Source organism: Hetaerina americana, unplaced genomic scaffold, assembly GCF_022747635.1.
Source record: "Hetaerina americana unplaced genomic scaffold, ioHetAmer1.1.p SCAF_45, whole genome shotgun sequence".
NCBI lineage: Eukaryota > Metazoa > Arthropoda > Insecta > Odonata > Calopterygidae > Hetaerina > Hetaerina americana.
The window spans coordinates 3,708,905-3,733,397 of record NW_027287041.1 but is presented as its reverse complement, the minus strand read 5'-3'; the positions used below and the strand labels follow the sequence as shown (position 1 = coordinate 3,733,397).

The 24,493-nt window shown below is 34.3% G+C and overlaps 2 protein-coding genes across 2 annotated transcripts; one reads left to right on the top strand and one right to left on the bottom strand.

The window, feature by feature from the left end:
* Positions 1–5,258: 5,258 nt before the first annotated feature.
* On the bottom strand, positions 5,259–15,186 carry LOC139693237 (zinc finger protein ZFP2-like). The gene is made up of 5 exons (XM_071591343.1): positions 14,870–15,186; positions 14,519–14,689; positions 12,700–12,924; positions 12,371–12,494; positions 5,259–6,739 (listed from the first exon to the last, which is right to left on the bottom strand). Exons 1-5 carry the CDS (start codon positions 15,002–15,004, stop codon positions 5,979–5,981), a joined length of 1,416 nt encoding a protein of 471 aa, XP_071447444.1. The 5' UTR covers positions 15,005–15,186; the 3' UTR covers positions 5,259–5,978.
* A 2,703-nt stretch (positions 15,187–17,889) lies between these two features.
* Positions 17,890–23,694, top strand: LOC139693233 (zinc finger protein 260-like). Its single transcript, XM_071591338.1, has 5 exons — positions 17,890–18,206; positions 18,387–18,557; positions 20,153–20,377; positions 20,583–20,706; positions 22,299–23,694. Exons 1-5 carry the CDS (start codon positions 18,072–18,074, stop codon positions 23,156–23,158), a joined length of 1,515 nt encoding a protein of 504 aa, XP_071447439.1. The 5' UTR covers positions 17,890–18,071; the 3' UTR covers positions 23,159–23,694.
* The last annotated feature ends 799 nt before the right edge of the window (positions 23,695–24,493 follow it).

Sequence of the window (24,493 nt, the reverse complement as noted above, 5' to 3'; positions counted from 1 at the left end):
GGAAACACGGGAGTCTGGCATCAGTTTCTTTCCTTACTCTTATGTTCTGACAGCAGAACCATGAGTTTGATGTCATTGGTCAAAAAGTGAAATTTATAGGCTTTCAGGATGAAAGTGAATGAGTAGTGAGATTCAACATCCCCTAGACATCTGATATCTCTGATCCTAATAAGTGTCTAAAGGCCAAAGAGCAGCTTCCCTTAGTTTGGCTGGAAGTGTACAAAGCACACCACCCAAAATTGAGAGTAAATGGAGGATATGTTCCAGAGAGTTAAGGAAGAACTGAGTACGATGGTGGATGGAACTTTATTAGCAAAGGAGAGTGCATATAAGTTGCGCATCAAGTTGAATCAAGAGTGGTAATCAAGTAATGTCATCATCTAAGCATGTGCTTGTCTGGGCATGGATGGAATTAAATAGTTGAGGTATTTCCTTTCATTTATCCTTCAATGCAACCTGAGCATGTGCCAAGCTCGCACTGAAAAAATGGAATGCAAACTGCAAACTCCCTTTACCGCAACAAATATCATCAGCATCTGCCATCTACTATATATATAGATGGTATGATTACTTAGCTTCTTACTTACGATTGATAAAAGAACTAGCAGCCATCATCTGCTCAGACCATCGCAGCCATTGACACTACTAACCATTTACTGCTACTCAGTCGACAGCAGCCATCATTATTACTAGCCATCTACCACTACTCAGTCACTTCTTTGACAGACTTCTTTTGTAGGCACAAGTATGATTATATATATAGGTATATATATACATATACATATATATATACACACACACACATATATCTATATATGTACATATATATATATATATATATATATATATATATATATATATATATATATATATATATATATATATATATATATATATATATATATATATATATATATATATATATATATGTACATATATAGATATATAGATATATACATACATATATATATTTTTATATATATATATATATATATAACACTTTTTGAAAGACTCACGTACGTGAATAATAATGTATAACACTTAGCACTAGTGGACACAGACAAAAACAAGAAGAAGAAACAGACAAAAAAGTTTTGAAAAATAGTGAGTCTCTTTTTTTGTGTGTTTCTGTGTTTTTGTCTGTGTCCACTAGTGCTAAGTGTTATACATTTATATATATATATACATATATATAAATAAATATATATATATATGTATATATATATATATATATATATATATATATATATATATATATATATATATATAGGTATATATATATATATATGTGTGTGTGTGTGTGTGTGTATATATATGTTTATGTATATATATATACATATATGATTTTTTATATATAAAGTTGCCTTTTTTGCCTTTGTTAGATGGAGTCCACCACCTCGGCTACAATGCTGATTAGCACCATCATTGTCAGCATCACCACCTTAATGCACCCAAAGCATTGACCTCTCCTTCAACTTCTGTGGTAGCTTTTTTTAACTGGTTATATCAAATTTTAATAATGCTTGATGTGTAATTAATATCTACTGACGGTATATATTTTTATTCTGACAGGTTAGCATCCAGGAAATATTAATTTGGATGCAGGAGGAGGGGTCATTTCTGAAGGACTTGGAGGAAGAAATGCACTACTGAGTAGAGAAGGTTGAGAAGATGCCACCCGATTTGGGAAGGAGGTAGAGGCAACAATTGTTTCAGGAGAAGGAGAAAAAAATTTTCTCCCCCAAATGTTTAAAATGATAGTGTGGGAGATGATAACATATAATTATAGTGAAGATAAGTTTTTTATATTTAAAAAAAATAATCATATAAAAATTGTTTGAAACAAAATACTTGTTTAAATACATATATGAATTTCAACAATTTTGTATCCCTATTCCTTTTAGAAAACATTATATATTTGGCCAACTTATTTAGCATATCAAAATTATAGAATTTAAGATGGTATATACTTATATCTAGTATTGTATGGAATTTTAAAAAGGGTACCTCAATTCGGGATTTTTCCATACCCTTATTTTTCTAGGGTAAATCCTTATAATTTTACAGGTAATTTCATGCGAAATTGATAACTCTATTTTTTCTGATAAACTTTCAAATTTAAACCATATTTTTATCTTTTCAAACAATGGAGAAATTATGGTTTTTAATGCCAACATCTAATTTCTCATGGCTACCTTAGGGAAACTTAAAATTAAATTAAATTTTGGCCCACCTATATGGTATATCAAAATCTTATAAATTGAGCATAGTATAAAGTTACACTCGGTATTACTACCTTGATCAAAAAGTTCCCGGAATAACCACCGTGTGGCGCTCCCATCGTTACGATTTGAGTTTTGTTTTTTTTTGTTAAATTGGTACATCTGTTGTTGATATTCCCTTTAAATCTTAGTGTCATAACTTGCCATTTGCAAAAGTTACGGTCGGTTTTCGGTATGTCCATCAGTGCTTCCTGCGATTTTTCCATTACTTCCTCTCGGCTGCTAAAACGCGTTCCCCGTAATGGTTTTTTAACTCGATTGAACAGAAAGAAGTCACAGGGAGCCAAATCAGGTGAATTCGGTGGCTGTTGGATGGTATTTGTTGCATTTTTCGTCAAAAAATTACGAATAATGATAGCACTGTGTGACGGTGCGTTATCATGGTGCAAAATCCACGAGTTTTCTGCCCACATTTCTGGTCTCTTTCGGCGAAATGCTTCACGCAAACGTCTCATAACGCCCAAATAATACTCTTTGTTTACTGTCTGGCCTTCTGGCAAAAATTCATGATGCACTACACCGTTGTAATCCATGAAAACCGTCAGCATTGCCTTCTTTTTTGACTGAAAACGACGTGGTTTTTTTGGTCTCGGCTCATTTGGTGAACGCCATTCACTTGCCTGATGTCTGGATTGCGTGTCGTACTCATAAACCCACGTCTCGTCTCCAGTAATGATCCTTTTGATGAATGTGGGATTGGATTCAGCCTCGCAAATCATGTCTTTTGCGACGTCAACACGGTCTCTTTTTTGCATGAAATTGAGGTCTTTTGGCTGCTGCACGACGGAAACCCAAATCATTAACCACAATGTCTTGGGCGGATCCATAGGCAATGTTCAAGTCCTCCGCTATTTCTCTGATGGTTAATTTGCGGGTATTGACCAACATTTCTTTTACTTTATCAATTTTTTCACCGACTTTCGTTGTCGATGGTCTGCCACTGCGTTCATCATCTTCGATTGACTCACGACCACTTCTGAACCGCTCGTGCCACTGGTAAACCGCCGTTTTTTTTAGAGAATCGTTGCCGAAACACTTTTCCAACATTTCCAACGTCCGTGCGCCACTAAATCCGTTTTTTACGCAAAATTTAATGCAAGTTCGTTGTTGCAAATTTAAATCCATTTCTGCAATTGTAAAAAATCGCCAACACACACAGAGATAGATGTACTCTTGGCTACGTAACTTTTGCAAATGTCAAGTTATGACACTAAGATTTAAAGGGAATATCAACAACAGATGTACCAATTTAACAAAAAAAAACAGAACTCAAATCGGAACGATGGAAGCGCCACACGGTGGTTATTCCGGGAACTTTTTGATCAAGGTAGTATATAGAATTTTTAAAAGGGTACTTAAATAAGGAATTTTACTTTACCCTTATTACCTTAAACCTTTATATTTTTATGGGTATTTACAAGTGGAATCAATAGCCGATTGTTCCCTGATAAACTTTCAAATTTAACTCTCTTAGTGCGGGGGGGCGATATATATCGGCTTTCGTATCCCTGGCAAAAAGTGTGCGCGTAGGCTATTGTTTAAATTGTTGAATCTTATGCTTTTTTCTTTAATAATTTATGGTTTTTATTCTATCAATAGGGGTAATTTCATAGAATTACTTAACTAATTTTTTAATTTTTTATTAGCAATTTTAAATGCTTTTCAAAAAGTATAATTCTTACTATAATTTTTCGTTCAGTTTTGTACATGTCGGGAAGCTCAGCCTAATTGTATGCTCGTTATTTTTCTGAGTGATCTTTCTACTGTGAAAAGCCACTGAAAGGCTACTAATCTGTGTTCATCTGTAATCTCTTGAATGTGTTGTGGTGTCGTTGTGTTGACATATAACTGCTTATTAAGACTTTGTTGATACAATGAGAGCACTGCTTGGTAATCATTTTGGTTTCTCTTCCCATCCATTGTATCTAATGAATTGCACCTTATGTAATGGATTACATTGTCAGCAGTTCTATGTGAGATAGAACTTGGTTTTTTCCTACCTTTACATTGTAAGCACATTGCCGCAGTCTCAAGGAAAGGGGAAAAGTCCCTAATTTGACTCAGTGAGATCAGCCTTTTTCGACAAAAATCGAACTATGCAGAGGCTGACAAATAAATGTGCAATTCACTGGTTTTTCTTTATTTATTTATAATATCTTCTACATGTCTTTTTGATTCTTTTTATATTTAAATATCGTAGTTTTAATTGAACAATGTTTAGAAAAAATATTATTTTTGTCATATTATCATGTTGATTGAGTTTGCATTTTAACCCTTGCACAACCAAAATAAAACTGACTCAGCATGTCATTCATCAAATCATCTTATTTGTCAAGGAAATAGATAGCAGGTTTATCTTTTTAAGCATGTCTCTCAGCAACTTTATCACATTTGTACAATGTGTGAAAGTTTCTATATAATCCTCCTAGACAAAAAGCCATGAGAAACAAGTCTTTCTTGTACAAACTGATCTCAGTGTATTTATTTTAACTTATTAAGGATACGGATAGCTGGTCAGTCCTAACACAAGTTTAAATATGAACATGCATACATTATAATTGATCCATATGTGAGCCATTCAATAAGTGGAACATTAATAGTAACCTTTGCTAGGGTTAATGATGATGATTTGAAAGTTTGTGAGGAGTATGTATGAAATTTTAATTCTTAAGGGATGATACATTATCTGTTGGAATTAATATTATCATGATTCACAAAATTATACAAATATTTAACATATTCTATCTTTTGAAAAACTAGAAATCTTACCTCTTCCTCGTATGTACATTCTTGAAACAGTGTCTCTTATTAACAAAAATCAAGACATGTTTATTAAAAATTGTGACCTTCATAGTCATAATACGAGAAGCCAAAATGCATTCCATGTAAGTCAGCACAGAGTAAATAAAACCATTAAAGGGATAGATAATCAGGGAATACTTATGTACAATAAATTGCCTGCTTATATTAAAAATATCAAGAGTTCCTTTAAATTCAAGTGTGCCGTGAAAAAACTACTTTCATGTAAATTATTCTATAGTATAGATGATTTTCTAATGCATACCATTTTAAATGTATAATTGGAATGTGTTAATCCCAAGAAAATTGTAAATTGTATGTATTTGTATTGTTCATATTGTTTTAATATTTTGCATAACGTCTTTTATTGATATGAAGTGTAAAACATGTATTGACAAAGCCATGCATAATTCTATGCCTATGGTGAAGAAATAAATTGAATTGAATTTTATTTAAAGAAATAACAGAACATAGGAGAATAATATCACTTTATTACAAAGTTCTAAATTATGTTTTATAACAATTTCTTGAGAGTGTAAAGGAATTATTGGGAAAGAATTTATTGGTATTAAATAATCCACAGCATTGCATTATGGACTTCAGTGATATGTTGCCTCAGACAACTTCCGTGGGTATATATGCATGGAATTGGAACACTTAAGTTATTTACCTATTTTCACATCTTGTTTTTAATGAGGATGCCTTGTCTTTCGAGTGCTTTAAGAATTTATATTAATACTGTACATTAATGTGGGTTTTTTCAGATTTACGCAGAGTATATTGCTCCCAGTAGGATTTTGGATACATTGGACTGTTATCATTTAGGTGTGTGTGTGTCGTTATGTGTGCCTTTAGTTTAATACTCTGAGATAATGCTTTTGGACATGCATGACATTTTTATGTCTTTAAACCAGTGTGTCTCAAAATGTGATTCTTCAGTTCTGCATTGCAAGAATATGCTTCTGGACATAAATGACACTCATGTCTCCTTTCACCAGTATGTGTCAACATGTGCCTCCGTAGGCTACCATTCTGGCTGAATGCCTTTAGACATGTCTGGCATTTGTATGGTTTCTTACCAGTGTGTGTCAACATGTGATTCTTAAGCACATCACTGCGAGTAAATTCTTTGGAACACATACTGCAATGGTAACGCCTTTCAAATGCTTTACTACCACTTGGACACATGTATTCCCATTCTTTACTGTGTGTCTGCATGTGTCTCTTTAGGTTACCGTTCTGACTGAATGCCTTTGAACATACATTACATCTGTATGGCCTTTCTCCAGTATGTGTTGACATGTGCATCTGCAAAAGTTTCTTTCCAGCAAAACCTTTCAAACAAAATTCACATTGAAAATGCCATTGTCCAGTGTGAGTTGACATGTGAAATTTGAGTGGCCTTTGATTATTAAAGTTTTTCAAGCAGATATTGCATTGATACTTCTTCTCAAGAACATGCACCAATTTGATATGTCTTGAAAGGTCATCTTTGCCCTCAAATACCTCTGAGCAAACATCACACCTGAATTGCAATACCTTGTTAATGTGCATGTGTGACAGGTGATCTTTGAGAAGGTCCTTTTGTGCAAAAACCTCAAGGCAAATTTTACACACATGCAGTTGAGTCATTGCAGTATCCGGTCTTTGGTCATTATCTGAAAGATTTGAAGAATAAGGTAATGTAGATAAATAATAAATATTTAATTCTAGCAATGAAAAATTTTTAATCATCAGTTTGTGTTAACACATCATTATATAATATGCAATCTGAGATTGTTATGGTGTTCAGATGAAAAACTCTACAATCTCAGGATGTCACCGCCTAGGTTGTTCTTCCGGAAAAAAACAACCTATGCGGCAACGTTCCTAGAATGGAGAGTCTTACATTATCTACATAAATAATTATACAGGTTAACATGATCATATACCATGATCTTTTTTAAAAAAAAACTCATGTCTCAGTCTGTATCTTAATAACTTTGTTTATGCTTAAATTCCAGGAACAAAGCATCTTTCATTGCCTAATTCTGACATCATGGATTACTTTAATTCATTTCTCCAGATTTTATCAAATATATTTGCATGAAAAAAAGAGATATGCTAAAAACTCTTCATCTTAAAGAACATCATATTAACAAAAATAAAGTTCAGAAAATTGCATGCAATGAGTAATTCTAATCCAAATAACCTTTGAATATAATTAGAAATGAAATAATCTAAAAGGCCAAAGATTTATCTGATAAGATGTTTTTCACTAATTTCTGTGTTTTGCCAATGATATTTAATAATGTTTTTAAATACTTTTGAAATTGTTTCATCTTATAGATAATTAGAAAATTTGTACCACCAATCAATTAAAAATATGTCGTAAAAAATCTGCAACAACTTTTTATCCTTTTCCAGATGTGTCAAGTATTTATTTAACTAAGCATGCATACTTAATATTATAGCAGTATACTATATTGTATGGATTTTAACTGTTGTTATTGAGCAAAGAAAAAGGCATACTACCTTGATCAAAAAGTTCCCGGAATAACCACCGTGTGGCGCTCCCATCGTTCCGATTTGAGTTCTGTTTTTTTTGTTAAATTGGTACATCTGTTGTTGATATTCCCTTTAAATATTAGTGTCATAACTTGACATTTGCAAAAGTTACGTAGCCAAGAGTACATCTATCTCTGTGTGTGTTGGCGATTTTTTACATTTGCAGAAATGGATTTAAATTTGCAACAACGAACTTGTATTAAATTTTGCGTAAAAAACGGATTTAGTGGCGCACGGACGTTGGAAATGTTGGACAAGTGTTTCGGCAACGATTCTCTAAAAAAAACGGTCGTTTACCAGTGGCACGAGCGGTTCAGAAGTGGTCGTGAGTCAATCGAAGATGATGAACGCAGTGGCAGACCATCGACATCGAAATTCGGTGTAAAAATTGATAAAGTAAAAGAAATGTTGGTCAATAACCGCAAATTAACCATCAGAGAAATAGCGGAGGACTTGAACATTGCCTATGGATCCGCCCAAGACATTGTGGTTAATGATTTGGGTTTCCGTCGTGTAGCAGCAAAGTTGGTGCCAAAAGACCTCAATTTCATGCAAAAAAGAGACCGTGTTGACGTCGCAAAAGACATGATTTGCGAGGCTGAATCCGATCCCACATTCATCAAAAGGATCATTACTGGAGACAAGACGTGGGTTTATGAGTACGACACGCAATCCAGACATCAGGCAAGTGAATGGCGTTCACCAAATGAGCCGAGACCAAAAAAACCACGTCGTTTTCAGTCAAAAAAGAAGGCAATGCTGACGGTTTTCATGGATTACAACGGTGTAGTGCATCATGAATTTTTGCCAGAAGGCCAGACAGTAAACAAAGAGTATTATTTGGGCGTTATGAGACGTTTGCGTGAAGCAATTCGCCGAAAGAGACCAGAAATGTGGGCAGAAAACTCGTGGATTTTGCACCATGATAACGCACCGTCGCACAGTGCTATCATTATTCGTAATTTTTTGACGAAAAATGCAACAAATACCATCCAACAGCCACCGAATTCACCTGATTTGGCTCCCTGTGACTTCTTTCTGTTAAGTCGAGTTAAAAACCATTACGGGGAACGCGTTTTAGCCGCCGAGAGGAAGTAATGGAAAAATCGCAGGAAGCACTGATGGACATACCGAAAACCGGCCGTAACTTTTGCAAATGTCAAGTTATGACACTAAGATTTAAAGGGAATATCAACAACAGATATACTAATTTAACAAAAAAAAACAGAACTCAAATCGGAACGATGGGAGCGCCACACGGTGGTTATTCCGGGAACTTTTTGATCAAGGTAGTATACCAGAGAGTAAAAAAGACCTCAGTTTTTTTTCATTGTAAGTAAAGAAATAAAAATGGGAGATTATTTAATAAAAGGGTTCAGTTTTGTCTTGCATAATTTCTCCAGTGGGTTTACTTGGAAAGTAAACCTTTCAAAACAATTATATTTTTGACAGTGACTGAAAGAGTAAATAAGAACATTTTATTAGGTTGTACTGAAATTAGCTCATTAGAAAAGAACTATATCATTTAAAGAATGATATTCTTTTTTTGGGATAGAGATTTAAAATATCAATGTAATTTCATCCATCAGTGTTTTAATTGAATGCTAAAAATAAATCAAAAACAATTGATATGACATTATTAAGAAAAGTTAGATCGGGACTAGGAATATGACAGTATGCAGCAGTAAACATTAATTTGTGCAATCATTAGCTTTGGTAATTTTTTTCTTTAGGGTTTCTAGATAAGTTTATCAATGTAATTATCATAGTTTTGTTTATCTAGGTAACTAAAATTGTGCATCTTTCTTGGCTAAAACATAATGAGTTACTTTGAGGCAAATTATTTTGTATCTTATATTATATTATCATATCATATCTGATATTTTATCAGGAGATAACAAATAAAAATTCTTTTTAATTTCATAGAAATGAGTAATTAAATACGTTTTCAACACCAAATTTTAGTGGCATCAAAGTGCCCTGCATAATATCTAGCTTTTCTTGATGCCTTACTGACAAGATCAGTTAAGATGAAGTTGTAGAGTGACAATCTTAAATTCAAGCATTTCAAGAGAAAAATTTTTCTTACTTTCAAATTTTTTTCATTTCACTGATTTTTAAAAACCTTTACCACCTGGCAATGAAAAATATCAACTATTGGCAAACGTTTTACCTCAAGTTGACCAAACCAATTGACTATTTTATTGTACTAATATATCCTCTCATGACCTTAAGGTAAATGAAGTATTAGAAGGTACTGAACTAACTCTAAGCTTAATTAGTATCTTTTACACTAACATAATCACAATTAGAGCATAAAAGTTGGCATGTTTATTTTTCAAAAACATATATACTTTTAACAAGTGCTTGGATAAGGAAATAAGATGTTTATTCCAATTGTAAGTGAATGAATTAACCCTCTTAGTGCAGCAGGCTAGTATATCGGCTTTTGTATCCCTGGCAAAAAGTGCGGTGGGCCGATACAGGCCAATGCGGGAGTCTATATCGCGAGCCTATATACAGCCTGTATATAGGCTCTTGCGTAGGCTATTGTTCAAATCCCTGTAACTTATGGTTTTCTCTTTAATAATTTATGGTTTTTGTGCTATCCATAGGTTGAATTCCGTAGAATCACGTAACTAATATTTTAACTTTTTATTAGCAATTTTAAATGCTTTTCAAAAAGTATAATTCTTACTATAATTTTTTGTTCAGTTTTGTACATGTCGGGAAGCTCAGCCTAATTGTATGCTCGTTATTTTTCTGAGTGATCTTTCTACTGTGAAAAGCCACTGAAAGGCTACTAATCTGTGTTCATCTGTAATCTCTTGAATGTGTTGTGGTGTTGTTGTGTTGACATATAGCTGCCTATTCAGACTTTGTGAAGACATAGGAAATAAGGGTACTGCTTTGTAATCATTTTGGTTTGGCCTGTAATCAATTGTACCCTGTGTAATGGATTACATTGTCAGCAGTTCTCTGTTAGTTAGAATGTGGTTTTTTTCTGCCTTTTGATTGGAAGAACATTGCCACAGTCTCAAAGAAAGGGGAAAATTCTTAATTCGACTCAGTGAGATCAGCCTTTTTAACAAAATCAAACTATGCAGAGGCTGACATAAAAATTGCAATTCACTGGTTTAGGTTTATTTAACTATAATATCTTCAACATGTCTTTTTGATTCTTTATTCTATTTAAATATCATAGTTTTATTGAAAAATATTTTTTTTTAATATTCCATTTGTGTCTAAAAATCGAAATATTATAGCTAAGAAAATATTCTTCAAATTCATGATACTGTAATAATTACATTTATTTTTCAGATGATGTATATGTATTACATCATTATTAACTACAATATTATATTTCAAAATAAAAAAACTGCATATGGATATCTAAACAATTAACTTCATAATATTTTGTTTCCTGAAGAGATACATTTTCTTAAATTACCCTTAGCACTTCTCATTAGTACCTCTGGAATCCCCGCTGCACTAAGAGGTTTTATACAGCAGGAAACTAATATTAGGAATGAAAAATCGAGATAGTCATGAGAGTAAGGAGGAAAGTATGGAGAAATTAATGATAAAAAAATCATGTGAATAAATTCCTGTTTCTCAAAACAAAAGCAGCTAATATATTACTGAGAAAAAAGACATGAAAAATAAAATAAAATAGTGTACATGGGAAAAATAAACCTGTACAATTAATTATGAAATGGCATTGCCAGCTCTGACATTAAGGTTAGATCCTAATGAAGTAAAAACATAAGATAATGAAAGGCTAAAACTCTGTTTTAATTGATTTCAGTTATCGTTCTTAACCAATAAAATCAACTAAAACAAAAGGACAGGCTTTAAAAAACAAGATTAATAAAAGCCTTAGTCTTATTAGCTAATTTAATGAATGTTGTGACAAAAAAAGCATTTTAATTGATGAGTGCACTGTAACCTTGACTAAGGAACTTTCAGGTATGATGAGAAAAATACATTGTTTACAGTGTTTAACTTTCTTTCCCCAGCAAAATACTTTTAAATTTTTTGTGATATTTTCATTATCCTTTTTGCAATGTATCATAATATTTTAATTAACCTTTTAATCTTTTGTGAAATAATTTTAAAAATTAAACCAAGTTTTTTCTACTAACTTTTATGATTTAGTCTCCCTCATATATAACATATGATATATATATATATATATATATATATATATATATATATATATATATATAACATTTTTTTGAAAGTCTTACAGATGTGATTAATAATGTATAACACTTTGGGCACATGAAACACAGAAACATAGAAACACAAGAAAGACTCATTATCTTTCAAATTTTCAGTGCTTGAGGCTACCAAGAAGGGAAGACAGAACTGAAAGGAATACAAGGGCTGGAGGCATGCATGGAAGGAGGTGAGGAGAGAATTCTGAAGGGAAGGTATTGGAGGGGCAGCGTTAGAAAGGTGGGGAAAATGTAGAAGTTGATGAGGGTGGGAGGAGATGAAAATATGTTTGGAGCAGGATAATTTATGCCTTATATTGATTCCTGGCCAATTCTAGGACACTAAGAGCCAGATGAAGGATTGCTATAATGCTTGAGTTTCAAAACAAGGTACTTGCATATTGATTTTGCATATAATGGTGGCATACTTAACAAACAGTGTCATATCACTGAAGGGAAGAAACTGAAGGCAGTCCATGGGATTAGCATCAAGTAAAAATGCAAGTCATTAGGCCTCCTTACCTTGCTCCTGCAACAGATCTACTCCCAGGCATCCTTCCATCTGAGGAATGTCAACATCACACTCTTCCTTAGTGTCCACCTCTTCATTGAAGGACAAGTATAATTTCCCATCTCTTAAAGGGTCCTGCAAGATAAAAGTTGAACATAACAACAGCTCACATGTCTATGCCCTTTTAAATAATTTTTGGATAAATGAAAGAAACTTAAAAGTTCCAAAGTAATGGTAAGGGAGAGGATTGTACCAATTCAAACTGCAATATTTCACTGTGAATGACACTTGATTCAAAGTGCAATTAGCATATTTTCACAACATGAATATGCACACTCACATAATTCCCTGCTTCATCATTGCCATTCCACTGACTGTCACTTTCTTGCATTGATTTGACCATTGGCAAATCTATATCCTTTTCTGAAGCACAAGACCTTCCACCATCACTGTTAATCTCCTCTTTCACATGGATCATGTCATCTTGGACTTCTGCAGCAGTACTGTCAACATTGTCACTGACAAATGCATCATGACCAATCTCTTTCCTGTTCCTACCAAGACTCTAATGCAAAGAATATACACATTACAATTTAATAATGGCAGATGATAAATATTTCAAAATAAGAACGTCAGGGCAATGAATCTTTCCAGCTGAGATAATACTAGAGTATCAGCAAAAAACCTAATCACTTTAAGATAATTTAGTAATAAATTATGGGAAACAGCATTTGTTATGACTGCATTGCTTAATTTCTCAATTCTTTCAAATAAATCTTTACTTTGTTGTAATTATTATCTGCCATCTAATTCATCCAAGTGCTCCCTGTTTAAATGTTATCTTTCTCAACCATTTCTTTTCAAACCGAAGGATTAAGGGATTTAACTGAACTATGCAATGCCCAAATTTCCATGATGTACCATCGAAAATATCCCCTCCTGGCCTGTCCACACCTTTGTTGGCATGGTTCAGGACATTACTGTCCTTATAAACCATGAACGCAGCAGTCGATGGGAAGGTTGGTTTGGTAATTAATGTTAGAGTTAACCAAATACTAAGCCCCAAAAGTCATTTTGTGAAATTCATAAATAATACTGCACAAAAATGTTGAGAAAGGCATAGTTTACACTGACCTTGCAACTGATACATTATTATTGGTAGATGTACACACAGAACTGACCGACTTGGTCATTGTCCAGGTCTTCCTGCCACCAAGCAATCATTAAGAGGAAGAAGTGAATAGGATAGACCAACAGTTAGATGACATAATAGGGTATGCATTCCCATAGGGAAACATTTTGATCATGACTACAGATTGGAATACAACAACAGGCAAGCAAAGAGATTGTGATGACATGGGGGAATACAGTTTAGGACCGAGGAATGACTGACAGGGGAAAGCAATTAAGTTCTGCATGAGGGAGACGGGTTGGTCATCACCAACATCGTTTAGATTCCATAAAAGGCATAGGTACGCATGGAAAATGATTCCAGGAGACTCAGAAAGGTATCACTTACATTATTAATTGTGGTTAGGCAAACATTTAGGGACAGCATGAACAATTTGTAAACTGCATGCTACATAGAATTATACATAAAAGAGTGAAATAATAAACCAAAGTTAATTAAATTTAGAAAAAAGGAACCATAGTGAAGACCCAGTCTGAGGATATGGAAAGTCTAATGAGTAAGGGGGAAATTGGTGCACTGCACAGAAAGGCAGACTGCTTACTATTTTTCCTAAGTCATTATTTGTGCCTGATATTGGATATATTATGAAAAAGCTAAAACACTGTCAAGTAAAAAGCGACGATAAGGTTTGGTAAATAATTCATACAAAAAGCAAATTTTTTCTAAAAAATATTATCGTTAATTTTAGCAAGTGGTGAAAACTGCATTTACAAAACTGTTCAAAAGAACAAAATTATGACTCGTGACAAACTATCCGAGACTTTATAAATTAAAAGCTTCAATTTTTCTCTTTTGAAGAGTAAGTGTTTCCGCTGACAAACACAATGATTGCGATTAATTCTATCCATCGTATTGCCGAGAAAATGGTATTTCTACAAATTTATCAAAGAAAATGTTACGAAATATTTCTTTTGGCCGAAAAAAGTATTCGTGGCCGATATCGTTCAATTCAATGAATACAACTAACCTCTCCGTTGATTATCCATTCTTTCGTTGCTGTTGGATTGCACCCCTCTCGGATGCGATCATAAAAAACAGACAAACACTCGGCACATCGCCGCTTAAAAAGCCGGAATTCCGTAAGCTTCTCCATGCAAGCAGAACACACCAACCAGGGATAATTGGCATCCTCCACAACCTAATCAATTATTGCATAAAGAGATCATAACCACAGAATGCACGAAACTCAGTTTTACCTGATATAAATGTACATTTTGACAACAGTGTACCGAATATATAAACCTACAAAATCATTTCAACACACACAACTTGCAAGTATAATTTTTTTAACACGTCACACTTATCCATCGAAACTTACTTTAACATCTATTAAATCCTCTATGGTCTTTTCCATCATGAATTGTAATTTACTATTTTCTCCGAAAACATTCATCAACAATCCGCGACTGTTTAAACACAATCTGCAGACTTCAAATTTGTCTTTATCGCACATTCTGTTCGTTCAAAAGTACTCCAAATGATTTAATGGACAACGTTACGCTCTTAGTATCACGGCATCAGTCTTAATTTACTAGAAGTAACATTAAAAGTTATCATTACAGCAATAATACATTCAATAAACAACTTCGCAACTGGTCACTTGCATTTCGTACTTCATCTGTTCCTTTTATTATGATTTGCTATTAGAATCGATTGACATGGAAAGAGAGGTTCTTAATTTGGGTCAAACATATAAAAACCTTTCTCGCAATAAATCAGATGTAATTCCTGAACGAGTCGAGGAAAATCAGAATCCACCTTTTTTAAAATGTTTATGAACTGATGTAGTATCATAGGAACCCTTTGAATATGAATTGATATCGAAATAAATGAATGAAAACATGACTGTTCCGTTCGTTCAATTCAAAGATCCGTGTCAAAAGATTTACAATAAGGATTGTTTACGTTGTAAGCATTCAGGATTAACCATTAATGTACACATTTATTAGCTGTCGTCATTATAGACTAATTCAAATATAATACATGGTCTACTGTGCCGTTTTTCCTTTGGGTTCCATGAGGAATAAACATCAAATTAATTATTCGGTGGTTGACGTTGTCCCGCTGTTTCTAAAATGGGAAATTTGTGATGAAATATATTCCGATACAGATGAATGACTTAAGGTTAATAGTATTAATTTCATTATCTATAGGTACGTGTATTTACCTTCATTGGGATATGAGCAACATATTTATGTAAATCATGCACGTTATTATTTCGCTATCACATTATTATACCAGTATCTCGAGGTTGTGAAAAAATCTGATTTTTTGAACTACAAGAATAATCACCAACTACCTTCTGTTGTAGGAATATGGGTGGGAAGGGAATCTAAGGATTATATCACAGTTTGGAAAGGAGGCTATTCCACAATCTGAACATGTCTCAGACTGCTATCAGGTGTGAGTATGGAACCGAGAGTCTGTATGAGCAGTTTCAGGAGTAAGACTATGGCATGATGTGTATTACATTATCACCTGCTCTGTTAAGCGCATGGTAGGTGTCGATTGGAGCCTTTTGTAATGTGATTTTGGCAAGGATTGGAGGCGGTGAGGTGACATAAAGGAAAACAAACAAGGAATTGCAAAAAGCAAATAAACGGACGGATCACCAAATTCAAATAAATTTCCACTTCTTAAAATTGTTCTGTCATCTAATTGAGTATCAACATTCTTTTGAACTAGTAAAAATTATCAAAATATCAAGATGCTTAAATAGTATTCGTTCCATGAATATCAGACGATAAACCCATATTACATTGCCTAAAGCGTAAGAGTATTTAGTATTTGTAAGGTAACTAACAATTTAAATCCTTTTAAAGTAATGTTGTGATTAGATGGCTGGGTTCCCGGAGAAACCATTCCCTAAAAGATTCATTATTTAGAGGGGAGCAGTTTTTCATGAATTCATTCATGGCATAAAACTTTAAATGTGCTGATACCTTTATATGTGCTGATGAACATAAATATAAATACATAGTTAAGCATATGTCATAGGCGTCAATGAATTTTGACATATATATTTAAAACAGATCAATGGTAGAGAATCTTACATACCAGATAAGGTTCAAAGCTTTCGAAATATTTGTGAAAACAGAGTTTGAATTGCTCTGTTTATCAATAGTAGTATATACTTAAGCAGTTATAGCTAATCAAAAATGTAAAAAATATGTTTTAAGGGTTTTCTCAACCTGTATATTCCAATGAAAACTTGCCTACCAATCTATGTATTAATGATTGCTCTTTGTTAATATTCCATGCAATAGTAAACCCTAATGTACGTACATTCATTGAATAAATAGTTTATTAGCAATATCACTTATTAAAACGCATTTCTCCAAGCTTCTATAGTATTATCCCATCAATCTTCACTCTCCTTCCCTTTTTGCAATTCCTTGTTTGTTTTCCTTTATGTCACCTCACCGCCTCCAATCCTTGCCAAAATCACATTACAAAAGGCTCCAATCGACACCTACCATGCGCTTAACAGAGCAGGTGATAATGTAATACACATCATGCCATAGTCTTACTCCTGAAACTGCTCATACAGACTCTCGGTTCCATACTCGCACCTGATAGCAGTCTGAGACATGTTCAGATTGTGGAATAGCCTCCTTTCCAAACTGTGATATAATCCTTAGATTCCCTTCCCACCCATATTCCTACAACAGAAGGTAGTTGGTGATTATTCTTGTAGTTCAAAAAATCAGATTTTTTCACAACCTCGAGATACTGGTATAATAATGTGATAGCGAAATAATAACGTGCATGATTTACATAAATATGTTGCTCATATCCCAATGAAGGTAAATACACGTACCTATAGATAATGAAATTAATACTATTAACCTTAAGTCATTCATCTGTATCGGAATATATTTCATCACAAATTTCCCATTTTAGAAACAGCGGGACAACGTCAACCACCGAATAATTAATTTGATGTTTATTCCTCATGGAACCCAAAGGAAAAACGGCATAGTAGACCATGTATTATATTTGAATTAGTCTATAATGACGACAGCTAATAAATGTGTACATTAATGGTTAATCCTGAATGCTTACAACGTAAACAATCCTTATTGTAAATCTTTTGACACGGATCTTTGAATTGAACGAACGGAACAGTCATGTTTTCATTCATTTATTTCGATATCAATTCATATTCAAAGGGTTCCTATGATACTACATCAGTTCATAAACATTTTAAAAAAGGTGGATTCTGATTTTCCTCGACTCGTTCAGGAATTACATCTGATTTATTGCGAGAAAGGTTTTTATATGTTTGACCCAAATTAAGAACCTCTCTTTCCATGTCAATCGATTCTAATAGCAAATCATAATAAAAGGAACAGATGAAGTACGAAATGCAAGTGACCAGTTGCGAAGTTGTTTATTGAATGTATTATTGCTGTAATGATAACTTTTAATGTTACTTCTAGTAAATTAAGACTGATGCCGTGATACTAAGAGCGTAACGTTGTCCATTAAATCATTTGGAGTACTTTTGAACGAACAGAATGTGCGATAAAGACAAATTTGAAGTCTGCAGATTGTGTTTAAACAGTCGCGGATTGTTGATGAATGTTTTCGGAGAAAATAGTAAATTACAATTCATGATGGAAAAGACCATAGAGGATTTAATAGATGTTAAAGTAAGTTTCGATGGATAAGTGTGACGTGTTAAAAAAATTATACTTGCAAGTTGTGTGTGTTGAAATGATTTTGTAGGTTTATATATTCGGTACACTGTTGTCAAAATGTACATTTATATCAGGTAAAACTGAGTTTCGTGCATTCTGTGGTTATGATCTCTTTATGCAATAATTGATTAGGTTGTGGAGGATGCCAATTATCCCTGGTTGGTGTGTTCTGCTTGCATGGAGAAGCTTACGGAATTCCGGCTTTTTAAGCGGCGATGTGCCGAGTGTTTGTCTGTTTTTTATGATCGCATCCGAGAGGGGTGCAATCCAACAGCAACGAAAGAATGGATAATCAACGGAGAGGTTAGTTGTATTCATTGAATTGAACGATATCGGCCACGAATACTTTTTTCGGCCAAAAGAAATATTTCGTAACATTTTCTTTGATAAATTTGTAGAAATACCATTTTCTCGGCAATACGATGGATAGAATTAATCGCAATCATTGTGTTTGTCAGCGGAAACACTTACTCTTCAAAAGAGAAAAATTGAAGCTTTTAATTTATAAAGTCTCGGATAGTTTGTCACGAGTCATAATTTTGTTCTTTTGAACAGTTTTGTAAATGCAGTTTTCACCACTTGCTAAAATTAACAATAATATTTTTTAGAAAAAATTTGCTTTTTGTATGAATTATTTACCAAACCTTATCGTCGCTTTTTACTTGACAGTGTTTTAGCTTTTTCATAATATATCCAATATCAGGCACAAACTAATGACTTAGGAAAAATAGTAAGCAGTCTGCCTTTCTGTGCAGTGCACCAATTTCCCCCGTACTCATTAGACTTTCCATATCCTCAGACTGGGTCTTCACTATGGTTCCTTTTTTCTAAATTTAATTAACTTTGGTTTATTATTTCACTCTTTTATGTATAATTCTATGTAGCATGCAGTTTACAAATTGTTCATGCTGTCCCTAAATGTTTGCCTAACCACAATTAATAATGTAAGTGATACCTTTCTGAGTCTCCTGGAATCATTTTCCATGCGTACCTATGCCTTTTATGGAATCTAAACGATGTTGGTGATGACCAACCCGTCTCCCTCATGCAGAACTTAATTGCTTTCCCCTGTCAGTCATTCCTCGGTCCTAAACTGTATTCCCCCATGTCATCACAATCTCTTTGCTTGCCTGTTGTTGTATTCCAATTTGTAGTCATGATCAAAATGTTTCCCTATGGGAATGCATACCCTATTATGTCATCTAACTGTTGGTCTATCCTATTCACTTCTTCCTCTTAATGATTGCTTGGTGGCAGGAAGACCTGGACAATGACCAAGTCGGTCAGTTCTGTGTGTACATCTACCAATAATAATGTATCAGTTGCAAGGTCAGTGTAAACTATGCCTTTCTCAACATTTTTGTGCAGTATTATTTATGAATTTCACAAAATGACTTTTGGGGCTTAGTATTTGGTTAACTCTAACATTAATTACCAAACCAACCTTCCCATCGACTGCTGCGTTCATGGTTTATAAGGACAGTAATGTCCTGAACCATGCCAACAAAGGTGTGGACAGGCCAGGAGGGGATATTTTCGATGGTACATCATGGAAATTTGGGCATTGCATAGTTCAGTTAAATCCCTTAATCCTTCGGTTTGAAAAGAAATGGTTGAGAAAGATAACATTTAAACAGGGAGCACTTGGATGAATTAGATGGCAGATAATAATTACAACAAAGTAAAGATTTATTTGAAAGAATTGAGAAATTAAGCAATGCAGTCATAACAAATGCTGTTTCCCATAATTTATTACTAAATTATCTTAAAGTGATTAGGTTTTTTGCTGATACTCTAGTATTATCTCAGCTGGAAAGATTCATTGCCCTGACGTTCTTATTTTGAAATATTTATCATCTGCCATTATTAAATTGTAATGTGTATATTCTTTGCATTAGAGTCTTGGTAGGAACAGGAAAGAGATTGGTCATGATGCATTTGTCAGTGACAATGTTGACAGTACTGCTGCAGAAGTCCAAGATGACATGATCCATGTGAAAGAGGAGATTGACAGTGATTGTGAAAGGTCTTGTGCTCCAGAAAAGGATATAGATTTGCCAATGGTCAAATCAATGCAAGAAAGTGACAGTCAGTGGAATGGCAATGATGAAGCAGGGAATTATGTGAGTGTGCATATTCATGTTGTGAAAATATGCTATTTGCACTTTGAATCCAGTGTCATTTACAGTGAAATATTGCAGTTTGAATTGGTATAATCCTCTCCGTTACCATTACTTTGGGACTTTTAAGTTTCTTTCATTTGTCCAAAAATTATTTATAAGTGCGTAGACATATATGCTGTTGTTATGTTCAACTTTTATCTTGCAGGACCCTTTAGGAGATAGAAAATTACACTTGTCCTTCAATGAGGAGGTGGACATTAAGGAAGAGTGTGATGTTGACATTCCTCAGATTGAAGGATGCCTGGGAGTAGATCTGTTGCAGGAACAAGGTAAGGAGGCCTCATGACTTGCATTTTTACTTGATGCTAATCCCATGGACTTCCTTCAGTATCTTCCCTTCAGTGATTTGACACTGTTTGTTGAGTATGCCACCATTATATGCAAAATCAATATGCAAGTACCTTGTTTTGAAACTCAAGCATTATAGCTATCCTTCATCTGGCTCTTAGGGTCCTGGAATTGGCCAGGAATCAATATAAGGCATAAATTATCCTGCTCCAAACATATTTTCATCTCCTTCCACCCTCATCAACTTCTACATTTTCCCCACCTTTCTAACGCTGCCCCTCCAATACCTTCCCTTCCAAATTCTCTTCCCACCTTCTTCTTCCATGCATCGCTCCAGCCCTTTTATTCCTTTCAGTTCTGTCTTCCTTTCTTGGTAGCCTCAAGCACTGAAAATTTGAAAGATAATGAGTCTTTCTTGTGTTTCTAGGTTTCTGTGTTTCATGTGCCCAAAGTGTTATACATTATTAATCACATCTGTGAGACTTTCAAAAAAATGTTATATATTTATATATATATATATATATATGTGTGTGTGTGTGTGTGTATGTATATATACATATATATGGGTCACGGTAGTCCAGTGGGTAGAGTGCTGGGCTGCTGACCAGAGGGTCCCAGGTTCAATTCCTGGGCAAGGTACTCTGGGTACCTGAAGCTCCACCCAAGCTAAAGTGATTTTTTGGGTACCAGGTCTTCCTAGGGAACCATAACCAGCACAGGGAAAGGAACTGGCCCCCCTACCCTGATGTGTGAATTTTCACACGCCGTTAATAGGGCTTAGTACTCGTTGATCTCTACCATCACCTACTAAACCGACCTTTGGGTTGATTACTGTGTTTATGGTTTATATATATATATATATATATATATATATATATAAAAATATGTGTGTGTGTGTGTGATAATGGAATGGCACAATACATCATATATAGAATAGCAACATTTAAAAAAGAAAACAGTACAAAGTTACAGTAAATTGAGCTTTCGGCCTTCTTCAAGTAATACTTATTTCTTTTCTTCCTTTTTCAAGTAGTCTTACTTGAAAAAGGCCTCGGAAAAGGCTGAAAGCTTGAACAATTGACTGTGTGAGTGTCTTTTTAAATGTTGTCATTCTATTTGTGTTCTTTTGTGCCATCTCATTATTGTGCTGCTTGTGTGAGTATTTCCATATAAATGAGATATGTGTATATATATATATATATATATATATATATATATATATATATATATATATATATATATATATTAACCGTGGGTTGCAGTCGTCCTGTGGGTAAAGCATTGGACTGCTTACCAGACGGTCCCGGGTTCAATTTCCGGGCAAGGCACTCTGGGCACCTGCAGCTCCACCCAAGCTGAAAGTGATTTTCTGGGTACTAGGTCTTCTTAGGAAATCATAACCAGCACAGAGTATTAAGGAACTGCCCTCCCTACCCTGATGTGTGAATATTCATGCACCATATAGGGCTTAGTACTGGGTGATCACAACCATCACCTACTAAACCGACCTTTGGGTTGATTACTGTTTATGGTCTAAATGTATGTATATATATGGATAACATGACTCTTTCAGATGATGGCAAAGCACAGAATGCTGTAGGGAATCTATTTCACAAATGTTCAATTTGCAACCACAGATTTGAACAAAAAGATATTCTTGAAGCTCACATGATCCTTCTGCATCCTGTAAAGTCGGAGGAAATCAGAAGTGAAATTGATGCTGAAGCTATTAAGTGCACAAGTGACATTGCAGCAGATGTGATGATATACAACTGTTCAATTTGCTTGAAAGCATTCTCACAAAAGGGCAAACTGAAGAGTCATATGTTAATACATAATGGGGAAAAGCCCTACCTGTGTGGGTTATGTTTGAAAGGGTTTAAATATAAACCGCACCTTAGGGATCATATTCGTGTACACATGGGAGAAAAGCCTTATAAATGTGAGATATGTACGAGAGCTTTTACAATGAAAGGGCATCTTACAGAGCACAGGTTGACTCACAGTGGTACAAGGCCTCATAAGTGTGAGGTATGTCCAAAGGCTTTTGCGCAAAAGGCTAATCTTAAAAGGCACATGCTGACACACACTGATGAAAAGCCTCATAAATGCGTGATTTGTTTGAAAAGGTTTAATCACAAGCAACACCTCAATGATCACATTCGTGTACATGTTGAAGGTAAGCCATACAAATGTATGGCATGTTCAAAAACCTTTGCAACAAAAGGACATCTTACAAAGCACAGTTTGACGCACAGTGGTGCAAAGCCTCACGAATGTGAGCTTTGTTCAAAAGCATTTGCGCAAAAGGCAAATCTTAAAAGGCACATGTTATTACACACTGGTGAAAGACCTTATGAATGTGAGATTTGTTCGAAAGGTTTTCATCAGAAGCAACATCTTGAGAGTCATATGCTGAGCCATAAGGAGTGAAAGCTTTACAAATATGGAGTGTTTGTATAAAAAACATTCAATTTCATACATCACCTTAAGGATCACATTTGTAAATAAGTTAAGGATGCCCATAGATATAAACCAGATGCCAGTGAACAATTATATAAGCACCAATGCACATTCACTTCCTTCTTGGACAAACAGTGCCTAGATGGAATATTAATTTAGGGCACTAAAATGCAGATGGTGGATTAATATCCTTACTAATAAATCTTTTGGGAATGAAAACCACTAGGCCATGACGAAACTTGATAGGCACTAGGTTGGTAAAGGAGAGGGAAGGAAACAAAGTGACAAGAAAGGGGATATATAGGAAATCATACCTAGTAGGTGGTCCAAGGAATATGCAGCCTGACCTAAAGATGATGATAGTTGTTTGAAAAACAGACTATGGAGGATCAGATAATTACATCAAACACACAGCTGAATACAAAACTATAAAATGCATCTATGTAGATTTTTGCTCATTCAATCGCTTTGGTATGTTTGAAAACTGGGACCTTTGCAAATCATATGTACTCATACTAATAAGGTTTACAAGGATTTTTTCAGTGTCATTTCCCTGTCAATCATAATATCAAGACCAAAAACATAAAATGAAAGAAATGGCACTTACATAAATGAGCAATCACTTGGTCATATTATACCTTTCTGAATCACAAACACTTATTTGCTCAGGCTTTACAAGGATTCCGTCTACGCCAGGGAAATGCCAATCACATGTAAACAGCAAAGAAAATATAGGTAAGTAAGTGCCTAAAAACCATCTGACACAATGTGTATTTTACATTTATCATTGGCATTTTTTATGTTTACATATGAAAGGAATCATACCTAATCTGTTATTGTTTTATTTATATTCATTTATTATTTTTTCTCAACTTGTTGTGAATGAACAATTGCCAAAAAAATCCATGTATTATTGGTAGTTCATTGTTAATATTAAAGGCAATAACAAACTCTAATATATGTATATTCATTGAATAAAATGAATTCAGCATATAATGGATTAAAATGCATTTTTCCTGCATCCTTTGGATTCCAACAAACCTCACTCTCCTCCTATCTTAGCACTTCCTTGATTGCTTTCCTTTCTTTCCATTTAACCTCCTCAAATTCACAATTCAGAAGGTTCTAGTCCACGCTTCTCATACTTTGAGCAGCTCAAATGACTTGGGATAAACTCAAACCAAATTCAGACCCTCAGTTTATTACTTGTGCCTAATAGCTGTCTGACATATGTACAGGTTGTGGATTAACCTCCTGCCCTACCAATCTATTCATAATTTTGCATTATACGGAATAGATTTTCCA